We start from the raw sequence: 16,917 nt of genomic DNA on the forward strand, positions 1-16,917 counted from the left end.
TGTGTGATAATACAAGAAGAAATTAGATATAGCTCTTGTGGCGAAAGCGATCAAGGAATATGGGGGGAAGTGGGGATCAGGATATGGAATTTGATAATCAGCCATGATCAAAATGAATGGCAGAGCAGGCTCGAAGGGCTGAATGGCCTCCTCCTGCTTCTAGTTCCTATGTTTCTATGATCTGCTACACTGCCCTACACATGTGGATTTTGAAAGGGCTGGTTTTAGTCTGTCTGGTGAATAAATCCTAAGTTAGTACACTTGTCTGAGACACCTGATGAATGTTAATTGGATCATGGATTTAAACTTTTATTTCTGGGTAAAGCTTTTGGTACACACCTGTAAAATAAACTGTTAGCTGATACTTTCTTATCGAGAGTTGTTCAAAGATTTTGTATTTCTGAATTGCATTGATGCTCCCAAGTAGGAAAATAAAACACCTCTTTAAATTTCCAAGAATGTTAAATTTCCAAGTCCTATGCTTTCTGAGCTCCAATACAATGGGGCGACATGGTGGCACAGTGGTTAGCACTGCTACCTCACAGCGCCAGGGATCTGGGTTCGAATCTCGGCTTGGGTCACCGTCTCCCCAAGTCTGCGTGGGTTTCCTCCGGGTGCTCCGGTTTCCACCCACACTCCAAAGAAGACGTGCTGGTTGGGTGCATTGACCATGCTGAATTCTCCCTCAGTGTACCTGAACAGGCGCTAGAGTGCAGAGACCCTGTGGCACAGTGGTTAGACTGCTGCCTCACAGCGCCAGGGACTAGAGTTCGATTCTGGCCCAGGGTGACTGTATGGAGTCTGCACATTCTCCCCGTGTCTGAATGAGTTTCCCCTGGGTGCTCTGATTTCCTTCTATAGTCCAAAGATGTGCAGGCTAGGTTGGTTGGCTATGCTAAATTGACCCTTAGGTTGGAACTTTACTCCTGATTCCGGGGTGGACGAGGCTTGTAGAATGGCATTCTCCATTGGCCTTGGGTGGGATTTTATGAGCCTCTGGTGGGCGAGATGGTAAAATTCCGTATTTAGTGTCAGGGGGATTAGCAGGGTAAATATGTGGCATTTTGAGGATAGGGCCTCGGTGGAACTGTTGCCGGTGCAGGCTCAATGGGCCAAATGGCCTCTTTCGGCACTGTAGGGATTATATGATTCTTTACCCAGAGATTGGTGAGAATGTGGAACTTGTTCCCACAGCTAGCTGTTGAGGGGCCTGGTTTAGAGGCATTTAATGGGAAGCTAGATAAGTATATAAGGAAGAAGAGGATAGATGGTTGGGATGATAGATTTAGAATCCCTACATTGCAGAAGGAGGCCATTCAGCCCATCAAGCCTGTGCCAACTCTCTGACAGAGCATCCCACCCAGGCCCTATTCCCATAACCCCACAAATTTATCCCACTACTCCCCCGAACCTACACATCTTGGGACACTAGGGGCAATTTAGCATAGCCAATCCACCGAACATACACATCTTTGGAGTGAGGGAGAGAACCCGAGAACCTGGAGGAAACTCACGCAGACACACAGTCAGACATTCAAGGCTGGAATTGAACCTGGGTCCCTGTTCTGTAAGGCAGCAGTGCTAACCACTGTGTCAATGGGGAAAGATGAATGGAATGTAAACGCTGGCATGGATTGATGGGTTGAATGGCCTTTTTCTGTGCACTATATACTAACTACAATGTGTGATTAATGATTGGTGCAGTTGGAATTCCCGACTTATCTCGTGAGCCAAGGGAATGCTTTAGAAACTTGTCGCATTGCTGTTTTAGAGAAAGGAATTTCCTTCCTTCACGTTTCTAGTAAAGGGCGCGTTATAGAGTAGGAAGTAATTAACTTTAATTCTAGTTCTGGTCCCTCCCAGTCACACTGGTGTTCAGCTCAGTACAGGAAGGGAAAAGCAGACCAGTTTCCAATTCAGGTGACAGGACGCTGAGTTCTACACCCTTTTCAGAGGCCGGGAAGGTGCACACTGCCTCAGCTCTCAGAATCAGTGCTCACTGAGTCAGGACTACAGCAAGGAGAGCGCGTCCCAAACATCTCCTTCGGAGAGAGAGAGAAAAAATAATGTGCGCGGTCTCATTAAATACGGAGAGCTTTACAAAAACTGGGAAGACATCTCGATCTGCGGTTAGTTACAGACAGGAGCTTTCTGCAGTGAGAAATGACCTTCGACTCGATGGCCAGTAATTCTAAACTAAATTTAGCTTCTTGTTGGCTTAATTGAGAGAGTTTGAGTGCAAAATGTGGCTTTGGCGGATCCTAATACTCACCCTTTCCTTTGCTGGTAAGTATTTTAAATTTTGAAACCATATTTTGGTGCAAGTCTCTTTAATTATTTTAGTTTAGCAGACAATTTAGTGTTTGTTCTTTGATCTATTTTACACGTTTTAACATTTTGATTGTACATTTTTAAGTGTATCAATATGGAAACATGTGACAAATGTAGCAAAATGATCCATAGTTTGTGTGAGATATGTAGCCAAACTTCCAGGTGAAGTTAAAACCTACAAGGGAAATCATTTTATGGTTTGGAGGCAATTGTTGCTCCTTATGGATACAGTACATCATTGACACCTAATTCACATTTTCCATTTTCTGTGTGAAAAAAGCTCCTTCATTCATAATTTTTTGAGCTCAGAATCTCTGTACAGCATTTTTCCTCGATGTCAGACCTTGCTCCCTGGTGAGCAGGTGACAAGGTGAGTGAATGTGGCTGGCTCTTGGAATTCCCCTGATCTGTGAAACTAACGCTGCCCTTCCTGCGGTAAATACTTTAATACCTTTTTACTGTGGTTTTCTGGAAAGTTTTCCAAAAGGGTAAGTTATACAGGCTCCAATTTAGAGCAGTTTGAGCACTGAATAACTGGGACCACCTGGTTTGTTGCTGGAGCTTCCAGATTGGTGAAGGGATGGAACTGGAACTCTGGAACATTTAGTGATCCAATTTGTTAAAAGTTCACAGACTTTAAACTGTTTTGCCTTTGTAGGGTCCCTTGCATTGATTAAGTTGCCTGAGCCAAATGGGGTGCAGTTCGATTCCATAAACTTTAATTACACTCTTCGTTGGATGCAGAAAGGACCTGAAGAAACGGTGTATGATGTTGAGTATCTCATGTAAGTTCTGACACTTGTACAAACAAGGAAAACAACAAAGCAGGTAGTGAATTTGGACGGGGCACAGAGTTACACAGGTTATTGTAAGAAACATGCAATCTTTTCCACTCTACCAAAATTTCACAGACACTGTCTTGTATTGGTATTTCCTGGTGCAAGTTACAGATGATCATTGTAAATGATATTCCTCTCAGTATTACTACAGTACTGTATTTCATTTCCCTATTCAGATACCACCGTAAGAGCACTACCATGATCGATCTTACCCCCTTATGCCTGGCTTTCCTCCTGTGTAACTTGTTTGTGCACTGGGGGCTTAGGGAGCTCTGGGGTAACAATGAAACTGCAGGACGGAAAGGAAATTCTATACCTGCTTACAATGAACTTGCCCTTGAAGTAACTTTTTATTCTTTCACAGGATAAGGATGTTGTTGGCTAGACCAGCATTTGTTGCCCATCCCTAATTGTCCTTGAGAAGGTGGTGGTGAGCTGTTGTCTTGAACCTCTGCAGGCTATGTGGTGTAGGTGCAACCACTGTGCTGTTAGAAAGGGACAGCAAACCCTGTATAGAGTTTTGACCTAGCAGCAGGGAACGTTGACATATTGGGCAGGATGCTGTGTGACTTGGAGGGGAACTTGCCTTTTTTTCAAAATGTTTAAAATTATGTAAGATATCCCACCATTACCATTCAATTATTTAACTGAAATATAAAATGTATTTTTAAAAAGTACATTATACTGGGTGTTTTTCTAAATAGAAAAAGTAATTGTGGGAAAATGCTGGATGTTTATTGCGAAAGACCCACACGTTTGTTTAGTGAGTTACACAGAGGTTAATGGTTAACTGGCTGTCAATGAGAAACCATTCAAAATTCTCTTGCATCATAAACCACAGAAATTAAACTTGAGATTTTGGATCATTATCTGAACCCTAAGACTGGAGAGCTGCCAAAGAGACAGCAAACTTTATTTATTTTATTCCGCATCTTTCCCATGGTATTGCTCGTAAGAAATATTGGCTGGCATCAGCCATTTGGCCTTTCGCGTTTGCTCTGCCAGTCAACAAAATCACAGCTAACTTCCCTTTATAGATCCATATAGACCCAAAAATCCATCAACATTCTTACTGAACATCCACAGCTCCCTGGGTAGAAAATTCCACACAACCTTCTGAATGAAGAAATTCCTCCTCATCTCAGTCCTCAATGGCAAACCCCCATTCTGAAAGTATGGGCTGAATTTTAGGGAGTGCTGTGGTCCTTTTCCAAACATGGGTAAGATGTCAGTGGGAAGCCTTCCCATGATCTCAGTGGTTGCCCTGCAGGGATTTAACCTGGGGAGCAGCATTATTGTTTTAAGGCAAGACCTTCATCTCTTGCTCGGGAGGAAGTCTCCCCTTGAAGAGTTGCTGGCCAATTGGATGCCAGCAGCTCTGCAGTCCCACCACACGAGGTGCCAGGTAGGTCCAGAGTCAGGGGTCTCAGTGAAGTGGGAGGTGTGTGGCTGAGGGGGTTGAAGGGCTAAGTTCCAGGTGTTGTCGGGGGAGACCTTTGGGTGTGAGAAGGGTTCCTCCAAAGGGCCCAGGGAACCCAGAAATGAGAAGCATCCCACCCCCACCTGATACCAGCTGCCAGATCCCCTGCTGACACTTTACTCGCTGTGAGAGGAGGCACCTGAGCTTGTTGCATAGATTGGGCCTTCACTAAAATGCCAGCAGCGGTGGGATGTGCTCTGGGGATGGGCTGCCTGGTACGTCCTGTGCCCCCTGCAGAATTTCAGACAGGCCAAGTGCTGGCAGGTTGGCAGCAGGGAGACCATCTGCTAGATTTTGCCTGGACTTCAAACCCACCTGCAGGGGGAGAGCAAAATTCAGTCTGGCGACCCTGGACTCTGGTGTTCTAGCTGCTGACTGGGAGAATGCAGTAATGTTGTTATAGTCCATTTAAAAGCAGTGCAGCTATATTCAGTAAGTACTTTTAGAGATCAGTTAATGGGTAGTTAATTCCTCTCACAGACAAACATACATATGAACATTAACAAATTAGAAGAAGGCCACTCAGCCCATCAAGCCTGCTCCGCCATCCAATAGGATCATGGCGGACCTAATTTTAACCTCAACTCCACATTCCTATCTACCCAATAACCTTTCACCTTCTCACTTATCAAGAATCTATCTACTTCTGCCGTAAACATGTTCAACCAGCCTCCCATCCATTGACTCTGTCTACACTTCCCGCTGCCTTGACAAAGCAGCCAGCATAATCAAGGACCCCACACACCCCGGACATTCTCCCTGCCACCTTCTTCCGTCAGGAAAAAGATACAAAAGTCTGAGGTCACGTACCAACCGACTCAAGAACAGCTTCTTCCCTGCTGCTTCAGACTTTTGAATGGACTTAGCTTGCATTAAGTTGATCTTTCTCTACACCCTAGCTATGACTGCAACACTACATTCTGCACTTTCTTGTTTCCTTCTCTATGAATGGTATGCTTTGTCTGTATAGCACGCAAGAATCAATACTTGTGACAATAATAAATCAAATCAAAGATTCTGCTTCAACCAGCTTTTGAGGAAGAGAATTCCAAAGTGTCTCAACCTTCTGAGAGAGAATATTTCCTCATGCCTGAAATCTCTTGGGTGCATCTCATGCTTAGAGGGAGGTTGTTTTTATCTTTGAGTTGACAGGAGCTGTAAATTCTTGGCTTATCCCCAGGTCATTGCAGAAGATATTTGATTTTATGTTGCATTGACTTAAGGGCAGAAATGGAGTGGGTGTGAAATGGGAGCTTTACCCAAAGCTGCCACGTTCAGGTTAGATTAAATTCTGGGATTATCCCTGTGACTCGTACAGACTGGGAACACCCCTGGTTTGACCCACGCTCACTGTTGAGTTAAATAGGCAATTGTAGAACTATCTGGATGAAGATGGGGGGGGGGGGGGATTAGCTGGCATTCCCGATTACCAACCTGTGTCACCTGAATTTTGTACCATTGCTGAGTGAGAATTGGATTTATTTAGTTGTGGTGCTCTCCATTGTCACAAAGTCATCCAGTTCTCGACTCTCACAAATGAAAGGTGGCCTGTTCAGCAATGCCCAGAAAAATGAACATTATTGTGAGAGTGTAAGCAACTTCAAGAGCAAATGTGCAGAAAAGGTGTGAACAGGACTAAGGACAAAGTGAATAATGAAAATTCAATTTCCTTCCTTGATATCCTGGGCTGGTGCTGAATAATATAAGTGATGACAACACATTGTACCTAAGATTTTTGAATAAGAAAATATTAAAAGATTCCACTAGACTCTCTAGAGTAATTAGAGCTGATTTTGATATATAGGAATTTGGTGTGTATGTATAGGGGAGGACAATAGTGGTAATGTCATTTGACTAATAATCCAGAGGTCCAGATTAATGCCCTGGGGTCATGGGTTCAAATCCCACATGGCAATTGGTTGAATTGAACTTCAAGCAGTAAATCTGGAATTATGAAAGCTAGTCTTAGTAATGGTGATCGTTAACTCATTGTTGTAAAAACCCATCTGGTTCACTAATGTCCTTTAGGGAAGGAAATCTGCTGTCCTTGCCTGGTCTGGCCTACTTGTGACTCCAGAGCCACAGCAATGCGGTTGACTTTTAACTGCTCTCTGAAATGGCCTAGCAAGCTACCAAGTGCAAAGGCTGGCCTTGCCAGTAACGCCCACAATACCATGAAAAATTAAAAATTTATGTTTGTTAATTAAACATTCTCTGTCACAGAAGTCATGCCAAATGACTACCTTTATAGGTTTAAGCAATTCGGAATTTGCTTCCTAACACACGCTATTCCTTTTGTAGTTATGGAGAAAAAATATGGAAAAATAAGTCTGAATGTCATCATATCGCTGCACAGTATTGTGACTTAACAAATGAGATTGTGCAGGAGAATAACTGGTACTATGCAAGAGTGATGGCAATATCGAAAAATGCCAATTCAACATGGTCCTTATCGGAACGATTCTGTCCATTAGACAAGAGTGAGTATACATTCCTCATGTAGACATTAGAAACTTGAATTATTTTCAACAAAATTTCTTTAATCAACGCTGAAGTAATAATTTGGGCAAGACCAGAAGAGTAGGAAAATGGTGTTTAGCCATCAATCTGTTTCTCCCACAATTTAAGAACATAGAAAGCAGGAGTAGGCCATTCGGCCCATCAAGCCTGCTCTGTCATTCAGTGGGATCATTGCCGATCCTTGAACTGGCCATGCTAAATTCTCCCTCCGTGTACCCGAACAGGTGCCGGAGTGTGGCGACTAGGGGATTTTCACAGTAACTTCATTGCAGTGTGAATGTAAGCCTACTTGTGACTAATAAATAAACTTTAACTTTATACTCAAATATATTTAGTGATTTGGCCTCCACAGCTTTCTGTGGTAGAGAATTCCACAGGCTCACCATCCTCTGAGTGACGTTTCTCCTCATCTCTGTGCTAAATGGCCTACCCAATATCCTGAGACTGTGACCCCTTGTTCAAGACCTTGGTGAATAATTACTCTTAGTGCTGAGTCCGCTCCATCTCTGTACTGTCCTTCAGGATAGTTCTGTGTACATCTTGAGCTCCAGCGACATTCCGCCAAAGCTCTAGACTAGCTATCCACCTCTCTCATTCCCATTACTGAATCCTGGCAAGTTGTCTTGAACTGTATTGTATTCTTTAGCTCCAACATTTTGTGACATACTTGATAATTGCAGTTAGCCTTTTTCTTAACCAAGTTTTTATCCAATTCTTTTTCTTCAAAGAGCTTAGAATGCATAGATTCAGTTCTTTTCACACGTCCTCCGCACTGGTTGGAGAAGTTATTCTAATATTATGTTTTCACATATTAATGTTAGACCCAAATCTTCTAGCATTCCCAATAAAGTTATAGTTGAAAATAGCCTGCTAAGCAGTCTATACCTCCCATTTTAAATACTTTGTGATTAATTTCCTTCCAATGTAGGAAGTTTTCTGCCCAATAAATAAGCCACAATTCCTGATATGGTGTTTGCTGTACATCTCAGGAACTAAACAATAATGCCCCTTTGGAAATACATTACCCAGATCTTCAGTTTTCCAGCTGTCATTATGATCTATACACACAGATGCATCCTATCATTTGACTGATTTATGGGTAACAGTTTGTGAATGATTAATGCTAAAGTTACATTTGACCATTGCACTCTTGGATGCCATATGTCCTGTCCGTATTAAATATTGTGTTCTGATATAAGGTTTTCTGTCTTTCTCAGCTATAATTGGAGCCCCAGCAGTTGAATACACAGCGGGTGAAAGATCTATTACTATTCTGATACATTCACCACAAGTACCACCCAAACGAGGAGTGCAACGTTCTATCAACGACATTTTTGCTGCTATTAAATATGAAGTGCAGCTTAACCAATCACCAACAAATAAAATGGTAAAATATGGTGTCATTTGGGTTAAATTTAAAGAATAATGACAGAGGAGCTGACGTTAATCGGTGTGTTTCAACGTTTTCTTCCAGGTTTTCTATGCATTAAATGAAAGCGCACATTACAAAATCGAATCCTTGGAGCCTAACACGGAATACTGTGCAAATGTGCAACTTCGCTTAAAAAAGGAAATCTTTTCAAAAAAGAGTCAGCCAGCCCGTTTTTGCATCCAAACTTTGCAAGGTAAGAATGTTTGTAGGTAGGATTGTGACTGGAATTTTCCAGCCCTTCACTCCAGGGAATGGAGTCCCATCGATTTTTCAATGCCGATTTCAGTGATTTACTGGCCCCACCACTGAAAGTTCCTGCCTGGGCATGAGAAACACTCCCCACTCCTCCTACCCACACAAATGGATGTTTTAAACTTATCTTCAAAAGCTTGTCTTGTCTGCAGACCAACTACAAACCACTCTCGGCCTGAGAAGAAAACAGCAGTGGCTTCTTTGCTAAGACTAATCAAATTGCGATCAAGGTTTTGTTGCAGAGCAGAATAAGATCTCCATTTGCATATGTCCATGAAATTCCTGAGTAAGAAGTTTAACAACACCAGGTTAAAGTCCAACAGGTTTATTTGGTAGCAAAAGCCACACAGGCTTTCGGAGCTCCAAGCCCCTTCTTCAGGTGAGTGGGAATTCTGTTCACAAACAGGGCATATAAAGACAGAGACTCAATTTACATGAATAATGGTTGGAATGCGAATACTTACAGCTAATCAAGTCTTTAAGAAACAAAACAATGTGAGTGGAAAGAGCATCAAGACAGGCTAAAAAGATGTGTATTGTCTCCAGACAAGAACCTGGTGGTGTTAAACTTCTTACTGTGTTTACCCCAGTCCAACGCCGGCATCTCCACATCATGAAATTCCTGCCAGCATTAGAAAGGACTCTCAGTTGCCTCTAGTTAAAATTGGGAGTTACGGGAAGGGATTTGGTGATTCAGAAAGCTCCTCTTACTGACTGGGGGCAGCATGGTGGCACAGTGGTTAGCACTGCTGGCTCACAGCTCCAGGGACCCGGGTTCAATTCCAGCCTTGGGTAACTGTCTGTGTGGAGTTTGCACATTCTCCCCATGTCTGCATTGGTTTCCTTCGGTTGCTCCCGTTTCCTCCCACAGTCTAAAGGTGTGCCGGGTAGCTGGATTGACCATGCTAAATTGCCCCTTAGGGTCCCAAGATGTGTACCCACCTGCTTATTTATTTCCCACGCTGAACTGATACAATGGGTGGAATTCGTCATTTCCAAATCCTCCCCTCACCCCAGGCAGGGGATTTTCCTGTCCCGCCAGAGTGGATGGTGATTTACCTTCCTGGCCTGAGGGAGCCCATGGCAGGAGTCGTATTCAGCGAGATGTAGCCAGACCTGCAATTTCACAGATTTTCTACATCCGCAGTACAATTAGGCGGATTGTTGGACACTGAAAAGAAATGGGAGTGGAGAACTGTGCGGTGCAGTGACTGTGGCCCACTCTGATCCTGCTTGTTACTGGAGTGAGGGCAATCTGGACACAGGACTGACAATTTGTTTGTCTAGTGGCCCTCAGTCTGGGAAACCTAAAAATATGGCAACACCTCTACTTGATATAAAAAGTGTGGGAGAGAAGCCAATTGTACAAAATTAATAAACGTGCCACAGCTCCAGATCCATGTTGTGTAAAACGATTAACTATAACTAATAGTTGAATTAAAGTTCTCTTCCTAGAGCTGTGTGAATGCTGAACCTTTCACTGAAGGAACAAGTTGTAACTGCATGTGTATACACATTGAAATAAAAAAGGTTTGTGTTACCAAAATTAATGAATTATTCTTTTAATTTTGTAGAAAGAACATTGACCATCGTTCTGTTAGTGGGGTTTGTAATATTTGGAGCAATAATCACTGGAATATTTTGCTGTATGGCAAACACTTACATAAAACACCGCAGGACACTACCCCAATCTTTGGTATGTTCAGTTTATTTTTATCTCGAACCAAACTTTTTGCATTCCCAAAATAGATTGCACAGTAACATGAGGAACAGGAGGAGGCCACTCAGCTCCTCGTAGTTTCATCACTCAATTGGATCATGGCTGATTAGCATCTAAACTTCATTTAACCACCGTTGTTGCATACTCTTCGTTACTAATACCCCTCAATTTCCATCTTTGACTTCTGTCGGATCCTCTGAATGGTTTGCATTAGTTAAAAAGCTTCATTTTAAGGTATTTCTGCCCATGTAACTAATCGTGCTATGCCTTAAAGCTAACTTAAGCTAATTTGGCCACACTTTAAAACTCAGCTTGGAATTCTGGGTTTAGCTTAGAAATTGAGTGCTTTTGAAAATGCAATGTTAACAGAAATGGTTTTTTGTCAGAAACAAGCTTTTATGGTCACACACCTGTGAATTGCTTTTGAAAATTGGAGACTGTATGTACCTGGTGACTTAATAACAAAAGATTATTTTCTGTAATTTTTAAATTTCAATATTGTACCAAGTGTCCTTGGGCTATTCGGAGGAATGAATGGATCCTACAACTTCACATTAACAGCCTCTCGGGCAGCGAGTTCTAAATTTCTACCTCCCATTGTATGAAGGAGTGCTTCCTGATTTCACTCTCTAATGGTCTGGCCAAAATATTACGATTATGTCACTCCAGAGGATGTGGTTTCCCTATTGACCAGTGACATTTCAGAGAAGTGTTTTCCTGCACATTATTATTTCCCTAGTCTTCTGAATTCAGTGTAAGGATTTCCTATATCAAGGTCACATATGAACTGAATCATATGGAGAATTAAGTTCATAATTCCTTATAACTTCTGTAATAAAAGGAGCTGACAGACTTGCTTTTTTTGCGCAATTCCAAATATAGAATTTTCTAATCAGGATTCAAGCACTCACCATTTATTCCTCTCCAAGTGTAAACTGGAAGGTGTTTAAATTTATTTAATACAGGGATGCGCACACTGCGATTCCAAGGTTTGATCTAATTCCGTTCTCCGAGGAGTAGATGGCTGAATTCTGACAGCCACATGAAACATTCGCTGGCATTTTCATTTTTAACAATCTGGCAGGTGTTGAATATCTGAACCGCCGATTATTAGTATTTTAGTGATTTGAAAGAGTTATGCTTTTCGGATAAACTGTCCAGAAAGTTTTGAAGAACGAAGCCACAAAATAAATTTCCCCCATTAGCAAGCTGTATTTTGGAGAATTGATTTTACTATTGCTCCAAGGTCAACATTTGGACAATGGACAAAGCTATTCTATGCTGCTGAACTGAGAGTCACTGATGTAACAGCTGAGCTGCTCCAGAATTGGGTTGGCAGATCTCCAGCAGAGAAAACACAGAACTAGGAGAAGACATTGTTCTCTGCAAAACATAACTTTCTGTGGGAATATTTTCAGTAAAATGATTAAAAATATTTGCTTCCTGAACTGATTTTTGTTTCTGAACTATCGAGATATCCAATTCACAACCTTAACGTTTATTTAATTTTTATTCATGTCTTAAATACAGAATTTGGACCAGATACTTTTGCATAAACGAGCCTTGTTGAAAGAATCGTCACCAACACTGCAGCTGGTCACCAGTCACAGGAAGAATATTTTTCAATTTGAGCAGGTTATTCGTCTTGACAATATCGATCTTTTAAAGTGTGATTCCAATGAAAAGGAAGACATTGCGAAAACAAAGGAACTCATCTTGACCACATGGCCAAATTCCTATGCACCGCAAATTCACACCAGAACTGTACAGCCAAAGCTTCCAGATACCGCTAATTGTGAAATTCAAAGTAATTCTTCCTCCAAGCCACCTGAGCTCGAATGTCCTTCACCGTACTGTCCCCAGGCTACCAACTGTCTGTCAAACAACACATGTTCAAGTCAGTCTGGTTCACAGGCACTGACTCAAAATTATGCTACAATTCTACATCCAACATCTCAGAATTCAAGCAAGTTGAACACAGAACCAGGATTATCCAGTGTGCAGAAGACAATGAGTAAAGACCACCTTTATAATAACACGGGCCACATTTTCCAAAATGGATCAGAGTTGGAGATGCAGGAATTAAAACTGAAGGAGGAAAAGCCAATGCTTTTGCCACCATTTTTGTCGTTGCTTGAAGAGCAACAGAATAACTGGAAGGTGAACCAGCCAAGAGAAATCCCATTGCTGCTTTCATTAAAAGACACAAAGCAAATCAACCTATCACTGCTCCAGTATGGAGGACAAATTGACAGCCAATCATTTTTATCATTGTTAAAGGACAAAGTAGGTTTTTCATGTTTGCATTCTGACAGAATGGATGATCAACCAATAAAAGTACCCGTAACACATGTTTTACAAACTAACCTGAAAGATGGACAACTGGTAAAGGCTGTTCCATTGCTGGAGGAGACGTTCACTGAACTGTTACATGTGAAACCTGAATGGGAGGATCGATACAAAGGGCAGCTGTTAATTTCCCAGTCATCAATGAGGGAAGGGCAACAAACTGATGGATTATTTTTACAAACTTCCCAAAAGAATGCTGCAATGGAAGGTTGTAAATTTCTTGAGGACTGGGAAGTACAAGTTCACATGGATGAATAGCACCCAGACACGGAGTTCTTAGCTTGATAAATACACAAAACGCTGGAAGTATTCAGCTGGTCTGGCACTGTGGAGTGAGAAACAGAGTTAACATTTTGGGACAATGATATATCTTCCTTATTTGGTTCCATTGCACCTGTTATCCAGAGATATACCATTCTATTTGGATGTTGAGATGCCAGCATTGGACTGGGGTGGGCACAGTAAGTAGTCTCTCAACACCAGTGCTCCAAAAGCTCGTGCTACCAAATAAACCTGTTGGACTTTAACCTGGTGTTGTGAGACTACTTACTGATTTTATTTGGAAGAACAGGATTTCCAGTGCTTCCAGTTTGGAGAACGGAACCAGAGCAGAAACGTTATCCTCTCTTCCTGTTCCAATTTAACCAGCTCCAAAATTAAATTGCCGGCAGCAAGGAAAATATGCCCTCTGACAATGGGGTTCTCTTCACCTCTCACCTACCCTCCCTGATGGGGATTCCTCTCCTGATCCACTCTGAGCAGACTGCATCACGCTGGGGATCATTTCCCCTTTGCGCCCACCAGCCGATTGCTTCCAGGCAATTCCTGTTGATCAGGGAGTGGTTCCTTCTGGGGCTGACCCAGACTGTGGTCCGTATCCATGAGACGCAGGGGTTAAATTCACCCTCTGGGCATCAGAGTGCAATTCTGTCACAATCTCCACACCCATCACACTGAGAGTTAATATCGAGGCCTGAGTTTTATTAATTCAAAGTACAACCTTTTTACTCCTCCAATATTAACCCAGTGAGTATGTGAAGTGACTGGAATAAATCTGGGTTGGTTTTAGAAATATTTTCATCATTAATTTCTATCTCGGTTATTGAATTTGTTGAAGGTGTTGTCTAATATATATTTTATAAAAATATAATCATGACTGCTTAAGATTTCATTTTTTCTGGTGGTTTATGGACACTTTGTATCATTCCTGTGAGTGTGCCTGTTAAATTGACATTGTATTTGTGAGGTCTGCAAAGACTTTCAACATTACCCCAACCACATATCCATTAATTTTTATATTCAACCATGCTTAATTCTTCTGATACCAACATCTTCCCTTAATGAATGGACACCACAAATGAGGCTAATCAGTTTCAATTTTAGAGAAGTCTGGTGTATGAATGAACAAAACAAAACTTGCCTTAAGCCATTTAAGGAATGATCTTTGCAAACCACGCTGATCTGTATCATTCTGCTTTGTGAATAGCAAGTAAATTTTCAATCCATGTTCTTGTACATTTGTATCTCAAGTTGTGAATGTTCTGATTTTCTGATTTATTCACCGATGGGGCAATTGCTAATGATCATTTTCAAAGCTCCAGACCCAGAAAATCCAGCCACAAACTGGACGATAAGATATATTTGGACCCAAATGAAACTGAATTGGCTGGGCTGCAAGAGCCAAATTGTTACAGCGTGTCATCCATGACCCAAGGCATAATTGTCGTCTTCCCCCAATTGAAATTAAAGGTGTAATGAGAGTAGCAGTGAAACACGGGAGCAGTATGTTCACTAGGTAAATGTCCCATCCTGCAGGACGTGAATCGTTAAGACTAGTAAGAATGGGTAGAAACATGTAATTAATATTATTATTGTTGAAAATTTAAAATTGCATTTACCAGAATAATGCAGGGTAAAGTCCTTGAGTGAAAAGCATGTGGGGGCAGGTTGCCTGCCAATTGTCCTGTCATTCAGGATGACCCTCACAAAGTACTAGAAATTATAGCATAAGAACACAAGGAGCCACATGGTCCATTGAGCCTACTATGCCATTTGATAAGGTCATGCTTATTGTGGCCTCAACTCTATTTTCCTGTCTACCCCAAACCCCCACCCTGCATTAAAACCTCTGCTTGAATATATTTAGTGAACCAGACTCCACTACTCTATGGGGAAGAGAATTCCACAGACTATCAACTGAGAGAAAAAGCAAATTCTTATCTCGGTCTTGAGTGGGAGAGCCATAATTTTTAAATGTTATCCTCTAGCTCCAGACTTCCCCCACAAGGGGGAATATACTCTCAGCAATCCAGCCCGTCAAATTCCCTCAGGATCTTTTTGGTGTCAATAAGATAGCACCGAATGGCCTCCTTCTGCATTGTAGGGTTTCTATGATTCTATGATAGCACCTCATTCTTCAGACCCAATCTGCTCAAACGTTTCTCAGAAAATAACCTCTTCCTCTCAAGAATCAGTTGAGTAAACCTTTTCTGAACTGCTTCCAATGCAGTTATATTCTGAGTATTGGGACCAAAACTGTACGTGATACTCCAGGCCTTGTGCAGCTTCAGCAGCAATTCCCTACTTTAACACACTATTCCCCTTGCGATAAATAAATACCAACTTTCCATTTGCCTTCCTAATCATCCTCTGCATACCTACATACCAATCTTTGATTCATACACCAGAACAACCCAAATTCTTTTGTACCACAAGAGTTCCACAGTCTCTCTCAATTTAAATAATATATTGCTTATCTAGTCTTCCTGCACAAGTGCACATTTTGTCCATATTATGTTCCATCTGCCAAATTTTTGCCAACTCATTTGACCTATTTAAGTTCTATTGTACACTCTAAGTCCTCTCAACAGCTTACTTTCCTGCCTATCTTTGTGTCACCATCCATCCAAGTTAGCTGCTGTACATTTGGTACCTCCATCGATGTCATTGATCTCCATTGTAAGTAATTGAGGCCTTGCCACAGGAGGCGGCCATTTTTCCAACATGACCACACTAGCTATTGTTATTGATGAGACTCTGGCTAATGCAAGAATGCAGGCTGTGCGACAAAGATCTGATTTTAAACAAAATGTTTGATGGCAATAATAGGCATGTAGAAGAATCATTGCCTTAATTTTGTGAAGTCATGGGAAACAATAATTGATATTGCTGCTCATGCATTTAAAAGATTGGTAACTTTAAAAACTAACAAATGCTTGTTCTAATATTGCATGCCCTAATTTACAATCAGCGTAATATTCAAAAAAGCTGAAAACTGGAGATACTAGAAATCTGCAATAAAACAGAAAATGCTGGAAATTCTCAGCAATTCCGACTACCTATAGAGAAACAAAATTAATGTTTCAGTTTGATGACATTTCTTCTTCTGTTTTTTAAAAATCTACTGAGCTTGATTTACCATCCTATCTATAAATGGTCTCAGAATGTTAGACTTTAAAATTGTACTTTGTTTCACCTGAACTGAGCAAAGATCGTTTTATAGTAAAGATTTTCAGACATTATCAAAGGGTGATTAAAGATGATTATCCTGGAAACTCTCCAGAATTTCCCTTTTCTTTGAACTCTCAAACTAACGACACCATAAAAAATATCGAAGTACAAAACACTGGAAATGTTCAACAGGTCTGGCAGCATCTGCGGAGAGAGAAACAGAGTTCAGGCGTGGAATTTTCCTGCCCCACCCACCATGGGAATCATGGCGGGCGAGGGTGGACCATGCAAAGGTCTGTTGACCTCCAGCGGGTTTTGGGAGGAGTGTGGCTGGAAAATCTCTCCCCATGTTTCAGGTTACTTGTTATCAGAAAGGCCCCACAAATCTGTTTGATTCTAATGTAGGAATCTGTGGTTGAAATAGTTGCCGCTGCACTATAAGATCCAAAAGGCTTTTTATGTCAGAACACGGGCTTTGCGTTTGGAAAAAGAACCTGAAAGATTAACTGCTTATCTGCTAAAAGTGTTTATGGTCATTATGGCT

At 41.6% G+C, this 16,917-nt stretch overlaps 1 protein-coding gene across 2 annotated transcripts; it reads left to right on the forward strand.

The window, feature by feature from the left end:
* The first annotated feature begins 1,862 nt into the window (after positions 1-1,862).
* On the forward strand, positions 1,863-16,480 carry LOC144509437 (uncharacterized). Of its 2 annotated transcripts, XM_078238315.1 has the most exons (7): positions 1,863-2,286; positions 2,990-3,116; positions 6,952-7,130; positions 8,388-8,557; positions 8,645-8,795; positions 10,429-10,550; positions 12,105-16,480. In XM_078238315.1, exons 1-7 carry the CDS (start codon positions 2,244-2,246, stop codon positions 13,179-13,181), a joined length of 1,869 nt encoding a protein of 622 aa, XP_078094441.1. In that variant the 5' UTR covers positions 1,863-2,243; the 3' UTR covers positions 13,182-16,480. The 2 variants fall into 2 exon arrangements, with proteins under 2 accessions (XP_078094441.1, XP_078094442.1); XM_078238316.1 differs by lacking the exons at positions 1,863-2,286; positions 6,952-7,130 and having other exon boundaries at positions 2,995-3,116.
* The last annotated feature ends 437 nt before the right edge of the window (positions 16,481-16,917 follow it).

Source organism: Mustelus asterias, chromosome 21 (assembly GCF_964213995.1).
Source record: "Mustelus asterias chromosome 21, sMusAst1.hap1.1, whole genome shotgun sequence".
Classification (NCBI taxonomy): domain Eukaryota; kingdom Metazoa; phylum Chordata; class Chondrichthyes; order Carcharhiniformes; family Triakidae; genus Mustelus; species Mustelus asterias.

Coding starts and splice junctions, on each gene's coding strand:
- LOC144509437 (XM_078238315.1), top strand. CDS start 2,244: ATGTGGCTTTGGCGGATCCTAATACTCACCCTTTCCTTTGCTG. Junction 2,287..2,989: donor ACTCACCCTTTCCTTTGCTG/GTAAGTATTTTA, acceptor TTGCCTTTGTAG/GGTCCCTTGCATTGATTAAG. Junction 10,551..12,104: donor GGACACTACCCCAATCTTTG/GTATGTTCAGTT, acceptor TCTTAAATACAG/AATTTGGACCAGATACTTTT.